Genomic DNA, 13836 nt, shown 5'->3' with positions numbered 1-13836 from the left:
TCATTTTTTTTCGAAAAATTCAAAATTTTGTTAACAGGAAATTTATAAAAGTTATCACATTCTTGATATCCATGTCAACACCGAAATGTTGACTACTAGGCCGGTGATAACCTCGGGGACGAAACGTCCACCAGCAGTGGCAGTGAGTACTGGTTTCTGTGTATTGGTGATAATAACAAACTGTTATAGTATTCGAAGTGTTTTAAATAACATGATGACTTTTATAACAAATCACGTTATCTCACATGAATCGTATTTCCCTCTCACGAAAGTTTTCGTCTCAATCACTCACTAGGTTTATGACGTATTGGATGACGTCAGCATTGTAACAGTTTAGAATCTAGAGAACTTAAGACATCTATTATTCCTATATCATTACAAACTCCGAAACAATCGGAACTATTCGGCTTTTCTCATCTCTTGGCGTCCGTCGTCCTGCGTCCGTAAACTTTTACAAATAATATTCTCCTTTGAAACGACTGGGCCAAATTTAACCAAACTTGGCCACAATCATCATTGGGGTATTTACTTTAAAAAAATGTGCCCGATGACCTGGCCAACCAACCAATATGGCCACCATGGCTAAAAATAGAATATATGGGTAAAATGTAGATTTTGGCTTATATCTCAGAAACCAAAGCATTGAGATTAAATCTGATATCTATAAAAAATTTTATCGGGTCAAGATCTATCTGCCCTTAAATTTTCAGATGAATCAGACAACCTGTTGTTTGGCTTCTGCCCCTGAATTGATTCTTTTAAGGAAATGTTGCCGTTTTCGGTTATTATCTTGAATATTATTAAAATATAGAGATAAACTGTAAACAGTCATTATGTTCAGCAAAGTAAGATCTACAAATAAGTCAACATGATCAAAAGTGTCAGTTTATCCCTTAAGGAGTTATTGCCCTTTATCATCAATTTTTACAAATTTTTTATAACCAAAATGGTCGATTGACCCATTAAGGAGTTATTGCCCTTTGTAGTCAATTTTCAACAATTTCCATAAATTGTGTAGATTTTTACAAAATATTTCCACTGTAATTCTTGGCCAAGTTCATCATAGATAGAGATAATAGTCAGCAGAAAGAATTTTCAATAAAGTAGAATCTCCAAAACATCACCACCACCAAAACATTTGAAAACACAATGTTGTCATGAATTCATCTGTGTCCTTTGTTTAACATTCACATAGACCAAGGTGAGCGACACATGCTCTTTAAAGCCTCTAGTTCTACTTCTCTTTTCTTGTTTGATCTTACTCTTACAAAAATTTGCATGCAGAAATATAGTATTTAAAGGTTTCATGATCAATAAATAACAAAAATTATTTTACAGTTCATAAAGCGCATAATGATCATGTTTATGCCAGCTAAAGACAGACCAGACAGTATGATGCTTCGCCATGTGAAGATCATTCGAGTTCACCTGTTTACATGTTTGCAAATTGTATGTTTTGGAATTCTGTTAGTTATACCAATGGTCTATACTACCGGTAGTCTTACTATATTCAAAAGCCTTGATCAGGCTCAAAGAATTTTCACGTACAAATGGTTGATTCACCTTTTCCCTCTAATGGTACTATGTTCATGTTTTGCAAGGAAGGGAATGGAGATATTTTTTAGAATGGACGAACTAAGATGGCTTGACAACCAGAACTCAGAAGAAGAAATGATCAAACAGGAAGACTCTGGAGATGACGTAAGATTTTTTGAATTCATTTCTTTAATAAAGTATTCCTAAGAATTGAAACCAAAGCTTGCGTATTAGATTTTCATTGATTTATTTTCTTTCCATTTGTCGCTTTTTTTGGTTTCATAATTATATTATATACATTGTGTTATATTGTTCTAACAATGATAGAAATCAGTGTTTAAGGTTTATGACCCCTTCTGAAACCATTTTTGTACGAATTTTTCAAACTTCAATTGTATCAAAACTACAGATATAATGAATGATAGAGATAGGTTATGTAGTACATGTACCAAGGGGAAACTTGATTGAAAGCATAATTATTTACTGTTATAAAATTTGAAACATAGATTACTCACTTTCTTTTCTATGATGTGCTAGTGGTAATTTTCTACAACATGTTCCAACAAATCAGTAATCTAAATACCTTGTGCTGAGTTACTTAAGTCGTGCGCGCTCGAAAAGGGGTACTTTATTTGGTCAATATTTTTATTTGGGTTAACCAATAACTACATTAATAAACTTGTTTTTATGAAATCAATGCTAGCACTACATGCAATAATCTTATAACTATCAGTAATCAAATTGCGTAATGTGAGAGTACAAGGATAAAGGCTGTGGATTTTCTATAAAATTTCCATAGGTTTAGCAATAATACAACAGAAGGGTGCATAATCCTTAAATCGATAAAAGATATGTGAACCTTTAAAGCTGGAAAGTTGACTCAATTTTTTTTTCGCTTATTAACCCAATTGAACAGTAATAATGTAAAATGAAGAATCACGGGCAATGGAATAAAATCTTCTACTGTGTCTTTCACTACAACTCGAGACATATTGATAGTTATCAAAGGTACCAGGATTATAATTTAATACACCAGACGCGCGTTTCGTCTACATAAGACTCATAAGTGACACTCAGATCAAAACAGTTAAAAACCCAAACAAATACAAAGTTGAAGAGCATTGAGGACCCAAAATTCAAAAAAAGTTGTGCCAATTACGGCTAAGGTAATGTACTCATGGAGGTAAGAAAATCCTTAGTTTTTCGAAAAATTCAAAGTTTTGTAAACAGAAAATTTATAAAAATGAGTCATATATTGACATGGACAATTAATATACACTCAATGAAAGATAACACCAAATAGAATATTACATTGTATACAATTCATTGTAAAAGATAAAATAAAAAAGTATTGACATAGTAAGTTTAAGCACTTGTCATTAAAATTAAGGGGTGTATCGAAATCGTTTTTAACCGGTTCGTTCGTAAGATTTCCATCATCATTGATACATAAACATAATTAGTTATCAAAAGTACCAAGATTATAATTTTATACGCCAGACGCGCGTTTCGTCTACATAAGACTCATCAGTGACGCTCAGATCAAAATAGTTAAAAAGCCGAATAAATACAAAGTTGAAGAGCATTGAGGATCCAAAATTCCAAAAAGTTGTGCAAACATAAAATAGAGTCTGAACAGTTTGATTTTTTTATGCAATATATCTTTGCCCCTATTTTGGTTTAACACAGCTGATACTTCAAAACTTTGTATTTTTCTCAAATACTGTTCTTTTTTTCAATTTCATGGCAGTCTTTTAATCTAATTGCTACATGTTTCCCTTTTTATAGATATATTTCACTTGTATTTTCATGTTTCTTGACTTTGCAATCTCAATCATATCAAATATAAATTCAATGCCAGAAATATCAACCTATATTTATTGTATGAGAACTTTGAATGGCAAGGTGAACTGAGGCCTTCAAAGTATTCTGAAATTTGAACAGACGTTTCTACCTTTGAATGAAAACAATTGTTTGGTTCGCCTAAAGTCCTTTTCCGGAGATAAGTTTAATTTACACCCCCCCTTTTAAGTTTTACGGAAATCACGATTATATTTGATTGACCGATAGGGAATATCTAAGTAACACAAAATCATTAATATGTAGTATTCATAATCACGTCATATTTTCTTTTTTTGTAAAAAATGACATTTGCTTTATTACTACTACTATTGCATTACTTAATTGTCATTCAATAACCTCGTTTCTATAATGATATTGTAACCTAGTAAAATTCTTACTTTAATTAAATTTCTTAAATTCTTAACTCGTTGAGAGTCCCGCATTCGTATCGACAACAACCGCAAAATCTTAAAACTACATGTGTTCCATTCTGAAATCTTAAATTGTATTCTATGCATAGGACTTGTGTCTACTTCTACCAGTGAAGTTGAAGCAAGTATTCTCGGGCTAGTGGCTTAGTCTGGGTTATTATCTGTCGTTGACATCTCGTGGTTTTCGTCATTAAAGTAGCCATTCTCTCGGTTAAATAAGCACTGAATGTATATTTCCTTTAATAATCAAATATACTTGTGCCATATGTAGCGCGATCATTTGTGGTCAAAAATCCAAAGTGGTGGAAAGTTCTCAAGGAAAGATTCGAAGAGTAGTTTAGATAATTACAAATCATATAAAAGTGTCATGAGTACGGTGTGAAAAAAATAAATTATAAAGCGCTATTGCGGATAATTGCATAAACTGCAGTTCTTTATGAGGAAAGGCACTTTTCCAGCAGATAAAATTAGCTAATTTAAACGGGAATCAAATTAAACAATATGGGATCGCTTAATTTACAGAACAAATTCATTTAAATGCAGTTTATAACTTTGCCTACTAATGGACCTTGTTACATGTTTCACTTTATACATTTTATCTAAGGGGAAAAAAAATTCGCAATTTATAGATTCTTCTATTTAAACAAAGTTTATCAATTTTTCTTAACGCTTGTTAGACATAAGACCAAAAATAAGACATGAAGCTAAGAACTTTAGTGTCAAAAAAATATTCTTAAAATGTTCTTTTGAGGCATTTTTTAATATGAAACATACTAAGGTTTACTTTTTTTTCTTCTCTGAGAATTGCTTACCGATTTTAATCACGATGATATGACAGTTAAGATGAAAAGTTATATGGTGTATTTCAATCAATTAAAAATTTAAATATTTTTCAGCAAAGGGCAGTGAAAATAACTTTTCATCATAATTAAATTAATAAAGTTAACCCTTATTTTATTGAAATGAGGATTCCTTTTTGATTGCAAAAATGAATATACACTTCTTATACTGGTATTTATTTATAAAACTAGAATTGTTAACAGACATTTAAATGGGTTTTTTTAATTAAGGGTTTTGATTTTTTTTCAAACTATGAAAAAAAAATATGATTCTGATTAAAAAATAAATGAACTAACCTAAATTGTTGACTAATAACAGATGATTATTGTAGATTCATCAAGTAAATTATCGGCCATACTTTTATATATAGAAAGTTGGAAAAGATCTTCTAATCCTTAATTAATTACTAATCATTGATCTTTCAGACACAATTTACACAATAACTTTATGTAGCGTAGATCAAAACTAAAAGACAATAAGTAAATCTCTCATCTCTATATATCAAACATCTAATATATTAGTTTGTATCTTCAATTATGAGGACAAATATATGTGTATTGAGATATATATTGAAGGGTCTGTATAATTATGTAAGACTGGGGTTGATTAGTTATGTGGTCAATATGACTGGAGGTGGGACATTGTAAGTACCCACATTGTCTATGATTGTTTGGTGATCATGACAGGTGTCAATCATACTAGTATTGTATCATTACCCAATCACATAATCAAAATGTAAGAAAAGCCTGCACATTAACTCACCTACAAGATAAACATTCTGGAATGAATTGCTTCAAAAATATCCAAAATTGTTCACATTTTATATGTGAATATATCCATAGATATGAGAATTATAGGGAACTATATTTCAGTGTGTATACATTTCATAGATTTAGTAGCTAAGCTGTGTTTGTTGCTAGAGAAGCCAGTGCCTTAGGAAAGATTTAGAACAAGTTCCAATCTTTCCAAAAAATAGGGATAAATGTTTTAATGAACATTTATAAAATATTCGTTACGTTAAATTGCTTTCTTGTAATTGCATCCAAAGGAAATAAAACAACATAAACAGGTACGTGACAAAAATAAAAAAATATATATTAAAGGTATTTTGGGTTTTTTAACAGCAGAGCACAGACAGGAAACTCAATCCAACCGTAAGTACATCATTTGTAAACATAAGGAATAATAACAGCCGATTCCTATGAATGTGTATGTAAAGTTAATATCTTTGATTAGCTTGTTTGCTAGCTGAACCGTGAAGTCATCATAATGTAAGGAAACTACCCTTCTTTCTACAGATCGATTGGTTATTTTTCAGACTAGTCTACTTTTAAAGGAGGATAATTTACCTTACCGAATAATGACTTCACGGTTCAGCCAACAAGCAAGCTAATCAAAGATATTACCTTTCCCTACACACTCAATGGAATCGGCTGTAAATATTAGAACAGTTTAGCACTAGAAAACGCTTGCTATATATCTGTTATAGAATTTGTATCTAATTTTGTCATAGTATTTTATTTTATACTAATATCAATCAACTTCTTATTGATTTTTTTTAATTCTAATATTTCTTATTATACCACATCTTCTAATTTTTAAATAGCCGCATTAAAGTCTTTTTACGCTCATCCGACGTAAGTTTTAAAGCAACCAACAATCAATCAATCAATCTTAATTTTATAAAAATTAGATCATGCTCATCTCTCGGTCGAACATTGGGTAACCTTTCATTTGCGTTAACATTAATCTTATATTTTTAGTCTAAATATTTAGTTTGTTAGACATACGTTGGTAGAAATACAAAGAGTTGACATGAATGCCAATGAGACAGCTCTCCAACTGAGTCACAATTTGTTAAAGTAGATTATTATAGATCAAAGTACTGTCTCGAACATGAAGCCTTCAGTTGGCTCACACACAACAGAAAACTATAAAGGGCCTGAAAAAAATGCTTATTTAAAACCATTCAAACAGGAAAATCAAGAGTCAAATCTATACAAAAAAGGAGAAACGATAAACATCTTTTTATAGTGTGTCTTTCTATGTTCCATTGTCGGATCCAGGGGGGTCCGGGGGTTGGAATCCCCCCTTTGTTTTGGCAGATCAATGCATTTGAATGGGAGCATATAGCTGGAACCTCCCCTCCCCCCATTTTACTCTGGGTTTTTTTTTTTTAAGTGGCTTGATCCGCCCCTGTGATCTGATGTAACACTATTATTTCAGGTAAGGATAATGTAAGTACCTGTATTTAAAACAATTAATAACACAAATGAATCATGCATCAAAGACTAAAATCTAATTTCGAAATCACATCCAAGGGATTTAGTATTTTAACGTCATGGACAATATATTATAATCAATGCATATAACACGATGCTTCATAAAACATAATGCATTACATTACAGAGAAAATTGATATAACCAACAACAAACATTATCATTGCAGGCTAATATTTCATGGTATCTTACACATGACAAAACATTTACTGGTCTTTCTAAGGAGGATATTGTCAATGATTTCCCAGTAGAATTTCTAAGGAACTGTAGGAGTCAATAAACTGTGAGTCATGATGTTGTTTATTCTAAAGTAAGAATATATAGTTTAAGAATTTTTATAACTCCAATGCCGTTACTTCCAATGTAGTTGAAATGATGCTTTGATTTTATGGCATATATAAGAAAAAAATGGGAAATGCAGTGCTGGAAACATTTTTGCATTTTCATATCAAAGAACTAAGTAATGCATACTTTCAATATGAATATGTAATGTTGACGTGCAGCTTCTGTACTTTTATGTAAACTACATTAGGTATCGAACTCTCTGTCTGGTTGCCATCGCCATCAAACCGGCATTTTGGTTCTGAAATTATCTTTTTTCCTGCGACATAGTTTTTGGACCACTATTGACATTGCCAGCTGGTTCTTGCTAGTATGAGAGATTTTTTCTGCACTTCGAAGTTGTCATAAACGATGATCGAGGACATGTGGTTTAGCCATGCTCCGCGTCCATCGTACGGACAATGTCGGGCAAGTGAACGCAGAAGCTGTTGTCAACCGATTAGCTCTTCGTGGCAAAAGACAGGTCAAACTAACATTCACATACACTGACTCGGTTCCACTCTTTTGCTTTTTCAAAGTGTCAGGAGCCTGTAGTTTAGTGGTTGTCGTTGGCTTGTGTCTGTCATATTTGGTTTTTCGTAAATTGTTTTGTTATCAATTAGGCCGTTAGTTTTCTCAATTGAATTGTTTCATATTTCTCATGTCGGTGCCATGTATAGCCGACTATACGATATGGTTTTTTTTCCCATTGTTGAAGGCCGTACGATTGCTTACATCCACATAATTAACTTTGGTGGATAGTTATATCATTGGCAATCATACTTTTTATATGAAATATTTGCCACTGGGCATTAAGCAATCAACAGTCAAGAGTTAATCTAAGTGTTACAAATTAACTTGCAATGGTACTAAATATTAACAACCAGCGTTGAACAAACCGACGTTAATAAATGACTACTTAATCAATAGTTGAAGCACTAGGAAAACGTTTTTATGTTTTAATGCACGTTGTTATTTATGTGCTAAAATGCTCCATCTATTTTGTACATATGTGTAAATAATGAGCACATCCAATTATGTACACTTCAACATTAGCCTTTACTTTCTAAATACAATAGACCAAACACAAGTTTGGATACTTAATGGCGCAGTGACCACCTCGACGCAAAAAGAAAGTAGACAGAAATATACATGTAACTAAATTCCTAGATTCTAAGAAACTGATAAACGCTTTTGTAAATTTTCTTACACATATCCGTCTTTGGCTCTATCTAATTTCCAGCGGCCATGCATTTTAAATAATCTATCAGATATACCATTCTGAGCGGCGGCTGTTGCCCCTCCAGCTCTAAAGCTATGTAAACCAAAATCAGTTATACTACAGCCAAAATCAGCTAATGCCATAGATACGATTTCTCTAGTTCTAGTGTACGACAAACATACATTTTTCTTTCTTAATGAAAATACATTGCGACTCTTAAAAAACGAGATCGATCTAAAAATATACATATCGGACTTCATATCTATATTGGCTTCATCTAAATAGTTTGAAAGTAAAGCAACAGGACATTGTGGACTTTCTAGCTTTGATATGAAAACATGGTTGTCTTTTCTATAGCAATCTGTTTTGCTCCTCTCGACAAAAATATCTAATTAACCATCACAAAAACTTATATGTTTGGCTTTAATGGTACATAATTCATTAAAACGTAAAAAAACAGTATAAGCTAAAGAACAGATAGTAAGTAAACGTAAATCTTTGAGTGTGCTATTGGAAGTATTATATCTAGCAAACAATTTAATCATAATATCAGGTGTCACAGGTTCCTTTTTCTTAATAGGTCTAGAAAGTGTTCTTCTTGCTGACTCAACTATTGAAGAAATTTAATCTGAGTCGCAAGAATTTTTGACACCAGCTAAATTGTGTGCCCATCTGATACTATAAAATGCAGACTCAATTATACTAAAATGATTTGCAGATTCTATTAAATTTTGCAGATAAAGACCAACATAAATGTCTTTGCATGGTAAAATACAAGTTATTTCACGATACTTTTCTGGCAAATCTTTTAAAACCACCACTATATTTGTCTACTGTAGATTTAGCTCTAGCATCAGTTACAGTTGTTGTAAATTATGTTAAAGCAAACGAAGCTCAGGATGTGCCACTTTTTCATTTTCAGACCAGAATCCAGTAGAAAATATTTTCTGTAATCATATAAACACTCCAATAAAAAATGTATAGTATAATAAATACATACCGTTATGATTTCTATATGATCCTTTGACCAACACTACACAATGCAAATACGTAACACATCTTAGAAGATGTACGTCCAGTGACACTTAAACATATGGTCCAGAGACCTCTAAACACGTTCATGGTCCAGCAACCTTTAAGGCAGTCCAGCGTAATCAGTACATAAAAAACACCCAGTGGTGAAACATCTTTATCCACAATCTGTAAATAATAGCATATTAATTCATCTGAGAAACATCCAAACGAACAGCTAATAATAGCCCATTAAATGTCCCATTAGCGAACATAAAATTCTTATTATTGCCTGCAACTAAGATTCTGTCAATCTCATGAAATTCTAAAACATCTCTGACAAACCAAGCATATTCTAAATTTTCCTTAAATAAAAGAGGCCAAAACGCAGACGATGGCCATTTCGGAACGATTAATGTTCATACTGCCGTGCAGTTAATTAAATGATTGATGCATTAATTCCTAACTAGATTAACAGGAGGGACTAACCAATTATTATCCCCATTCCAATTACAAGTAAAATCATCAATTGCACTCGTAACCGGATTCCAAAATAGAGAATTAAATCTCCCGAGTTTCGCATTGTTCATATTAGCCAATCTAAACCTTATGTAATCCCCATAACTATCTATGAAATTGAAAAATTCAAACGAAATACCCCAATCGTCAATATCGACGATCCTACTCAAAGCATCTGATTTTTCGTTATCTTCCCTCGGGATCCATTGTGGATATCACGAAATATTAAAAGAAACACTAATACTAAATATTGACAAAGCCAACGTTTCTGATACTTTGCTACCTTTCTGAATAATACCAACAGCATATTGGTTATCTGTGAAAAACGAAACTAAACTATTCGATAGTAAATGCTTAAAGCTATCTATAGACAGTTCAATAGCTTTCAATCCTCTCAAAGTGGAACTTTTTATAGCTTCATGTTGCAACCACTGCTTATGCATGATATAATCAGAATTAGCTACAAAACCTGCAGCTGCACCATCACTGTCGTCGACGTCAGTGAACACTTTAAAATCTGAAATTTCTCGCAAGATTGCCACAGGCTTTAAACTTACGATATTTTGTCTCCAAAATAAAATTTCTTGTATAGAACCTGAATAAAAATTCAAATCTACAAATTGATCCCACTCATCTCTACTGTTAATCACTGAAAAAGTGCACCTAGTCATTATCTGCGTGACATTTCCTATAACTGGGGTAAAATATAAAAAAGAAGATGTGGTATGATTGCCAATGAGTCAACTGTCCACAAGAGACCAAAATGACACAGACATTAACAACTATAGTTCACCGTACGGCCTTCAACAATGAGCAAAGCCCATACCGCATAGTCAGCTATAAAAGGCCCCGATAAGACAATGTAAAACAATTTAAACGAGAAAACTAACGGCCTTATTTATATAAAAAAAATGAAGGAAAAACAAATATGTAACACATAAACAAACGACAACCACTGAATGACAGGCTCCTGACTTGGGACAGGCACATACATAAATAATGTGGCGGGGTTAAATAAAAGTAATTATTTTACCACAAAATTTCGCAAGCAACCTTGTTTATAACTTTGTGAGGCTGTTCTCAAATGACTCCTGCTAAATCTACAAGATTTGCCACTTTCTCTGGAAGCAATTGAAAAAGACAAAGCTTCAAATCCCATATAAATCCAAGCCAGACTTAATTCTGAACAGGCCTCCAAATACATTTATCTTTTTTTGGCGACAAATCCCGACAAAATTAAGTCCTGTTTCACCCGTATAGCTTGTTGGTCACATACCTGTTCTTCTCCTGCTAACGCCAAGCCATCATCCAAATAAACAGTTGTTATCCTAATCCCATCCTTACGCCAATGTTTTACCAAAGGACGAACTACCTTTGTAAAAATATACCCTGCCGATGAAAGCCCAAATAGCAAAACAGTAAAAACGTAATATTTTACAGAATTACCAAACCTCCATGAAAATCCCAAATATTTTTGATGATTAGGAAAGATATTTATGTGATGATAACCAGATTTAAGATAAAAAACGAACCCAAAACCATTCCAATCCTCGAATTTGACCTTGCAATAACGTACCTGTTTGTTTACATGTCGTAAATCTAAAATCAAACGACCTTTACCCGATTGACTTACAGATGCCGTTAAAGGATTTACAACAAAAGGTGCGTTCGACTCCTCTCTGATCAAATTAGCATCTAACAAATCCTGTATAGCTTCCCTACAAAATCTGAATTATCAAATGCAGATGTATTGTTTTTCGAAAAAATACACTTTCACGTGCATTGATAAAAGGAATTTCATAACCAGAATTAATTATATCTAGAATAAAATCTGAAGTATTGATGTTTTCCAAAAAGAAATAGAATTCTTCAGTCTATTATGTACATTAATAAAAAAAAAATGAACCGGATTCATATTCAAAATAAATTTGAAAATTGTCTAAGCTTTGTACCTGTAACATGTCCGAATTTCTTTTATGCAGCAGATCCTCTGGGAGCTGTGCAGTTACTGTTCCCTCCGTTCTTGCATTCCTTGGCCCAATGCCAATACAACCCATACTTGTAGCAAATGTCTCTGGCTTTTGATCCGACGAATCTTGAATTAGGGCCCGATGCCCCGCCAACACGAAAGGGCGGCTGTGAAACAGTTGCAACACCATCAGCTCCACGAGCGACTGAAGACGGGCCACCTGCAGCTTCAGCGGGTCTTTTCTTTACACTCCTGTTACCGGTACTACCCTTCGTTACTTTCATTTTCTTCACGGCTCTGGTCTCTGCAGCTCGTATCTTCTTCTCGTCTCTGAATTGCTAGCTACCTCGTCAGAAAGATATTCGTCAACGGTTTTCCATCCTGCCTCTGACTTGTCCGCTATACGGATCAGTTTGTTTCTCTTGTTTAGCACCTTTTCCGACTTCTCCAACAACGAAACGGCCTCGGAATATCTCTTATGATGCAAGTTGTCTAAAGCGCCACTAACATTGTCTAAAATGTCTGAATTTAGATCAAACTGCACCTGATTTACTTTGTATCGTAAATTATTCTCGTTTTTTTGACTTTACGGGCTAAATCCTGAGTAGTGTCGGCGAAATTTCTTTCAATCCCCGACAATTTCTTACCAAAGTAGTTTTGCATCAGAGAAAGCAAATCAGCATTGGAAATCTCCTCATCAGGAACCGCAGCATGTGAAGCATTTCAGGTTGAATATCATTCAATAAGTTGTCTGGCTAAATATCGGACATGAAGAAAATAAACTTCTACCTATATATATATGACGTGCGATTATGTGGTCACTACCCAGTCCTCGATAACTAAAAACCCGTGCAATTTACTTTTATACTGACCGCCAAACCGGTTAACGGCAATAGTTATACAACTTATACAAAATCCTTTTATAAAATTAAAGCGCAATTTCTTTCAAGTACCTTCCGCATACCGAACATAAATTCATTTGATATTGAAGTGTGAAGTACCGCCATTTAAAATAGAAAAATGTAAGAATCATATTGATAAAAAAAAAACAACACTGCAGTTAAAAATAATATCTTATTGTCCCATTCTTATTCCTACATGTATTTGGTGTCTGTTTATTTGAAATCAGAAGTCGGTTATTTCATTTTTTACTGTTGACAATGTACAATGTACCATGATGATACACATCACTTCACCTGTCCTTTAGATGTCCTTGGATAGCGGTTTTGGTCTATTCTATAATGCCGCAACATGATCCCAATGTCTTCAATTATTTCCCCTATTATTGAACTGTCGTAAACGTTATTTGCGTTACTGGGGACATATCGCTAAAAGAGTTTCTGTACGTTGTGGCCTTTCAACGTTGACACGTTTTGGCGAAAAACAATTACCGGACACGTTTTGGTGATTTGGAATTTTTAGGACACCTTTGAGCGAAATAGACACATTTTGGGGGATCGGATACATTTGGGGGAATAGGCACGTTTGAGAGTGTTACATTTATAATGAAAAAGTTATGATATATCATATAAAACAATTGTACTTATTGTTAATTTGTTTTCGTCCTAAACCTGTATGAAATATTTGCCACTGTAACCTTCGACAACAATAATCAATCATAATGCACGTGTATTAATACTTATCTGTTTAGTTATTTCTGTCTTAATTTTTAGTAATGAGAATATTCAGGAACCTGAGCTCACTTTTTGATATTTTTTAACATTGCCATGAAAGCGGTAGGTTTGGCCAGCCATAATACCAGGTTCAACCCACCATTTTTCTTCAAATGTCCTGAGCCAAGTCAGGAATATGGCAGTTGTAATCGAATAGTTCGTTTTTATGTCTGTTCGCGTTTTTTTTGTTTT

General features: G+C 33.3%; 1 protein-coding gene across 1 annotated transcript; it reads left to right on the top strand.

The window, feature by feature from the left end:
• Positions 1 to 1353: 1353 nt before the first annotated feature.
• Positions 1354 to 7209, top strand: LOC134690231 (anion exchange protein 4-like). The gene is made up of 3 exons (XM_063550207.1): positions 1354 to 1701; positions 5774 to 5803; positions 7099 to 7209. Exons 1-3 carry the CDS (start codon positions 1354 to 1356, stop codon positions 7207 to 7209), a joined length of 489 nt encoding a protein of 162 aa, XP_063406277.1.
• The last annotated feature ends 6627 nt before the right edge of the window (positions 7210 to 13836 follow it).

The sequence above is a fragment of the Mytilus trossulus genome, chromosome 11 (assembly GCF_036588685.1).
Source record: "Mytilus trossulus isolate FHL-02 chromosome 11, PNRI_Mtr1.1.1.hap1, whole genome shotgun sequence".
Lineage (NCBI taxonomy): Eukaryota > Metazoa > Mollusca > Bivalvia > Mytilida > Mytilidae > Mytilus > Mytilus trossulus.
The sequence above is the reverse complement of the archived record's forward strand: the minus strand, read 5'-3'. Positions and strand labels throughout refer to the sequence as shown.

What these genes read in the sequence shown, in the direction of transcription:
- LOC134690231 (XM_063550207.1), top strand. Translation starts at nt 1,354, where the DNA reads ATGATCATGTTTATGCCAGCTAAAGACAGACCAGACAGTATGATGCTT. An exon ending in AGGAAGACTCTGGAGATGAC is followed by an intron (nt 1,702 to 5,773) that starts GTAAGATTTTTT and finishes GTTTTTTAACAG; the next exon opens with CAGAGCACAGACAGGAAACT. An exon ending in ACAGGAAACTCAATCCAACC is followed by an intron (nt 5,804 to 7,098) that starts GTAAGTACATCA and finishes TTATCATTGCAG; the next exon opens with GCTAATATTTCATGGTATCT.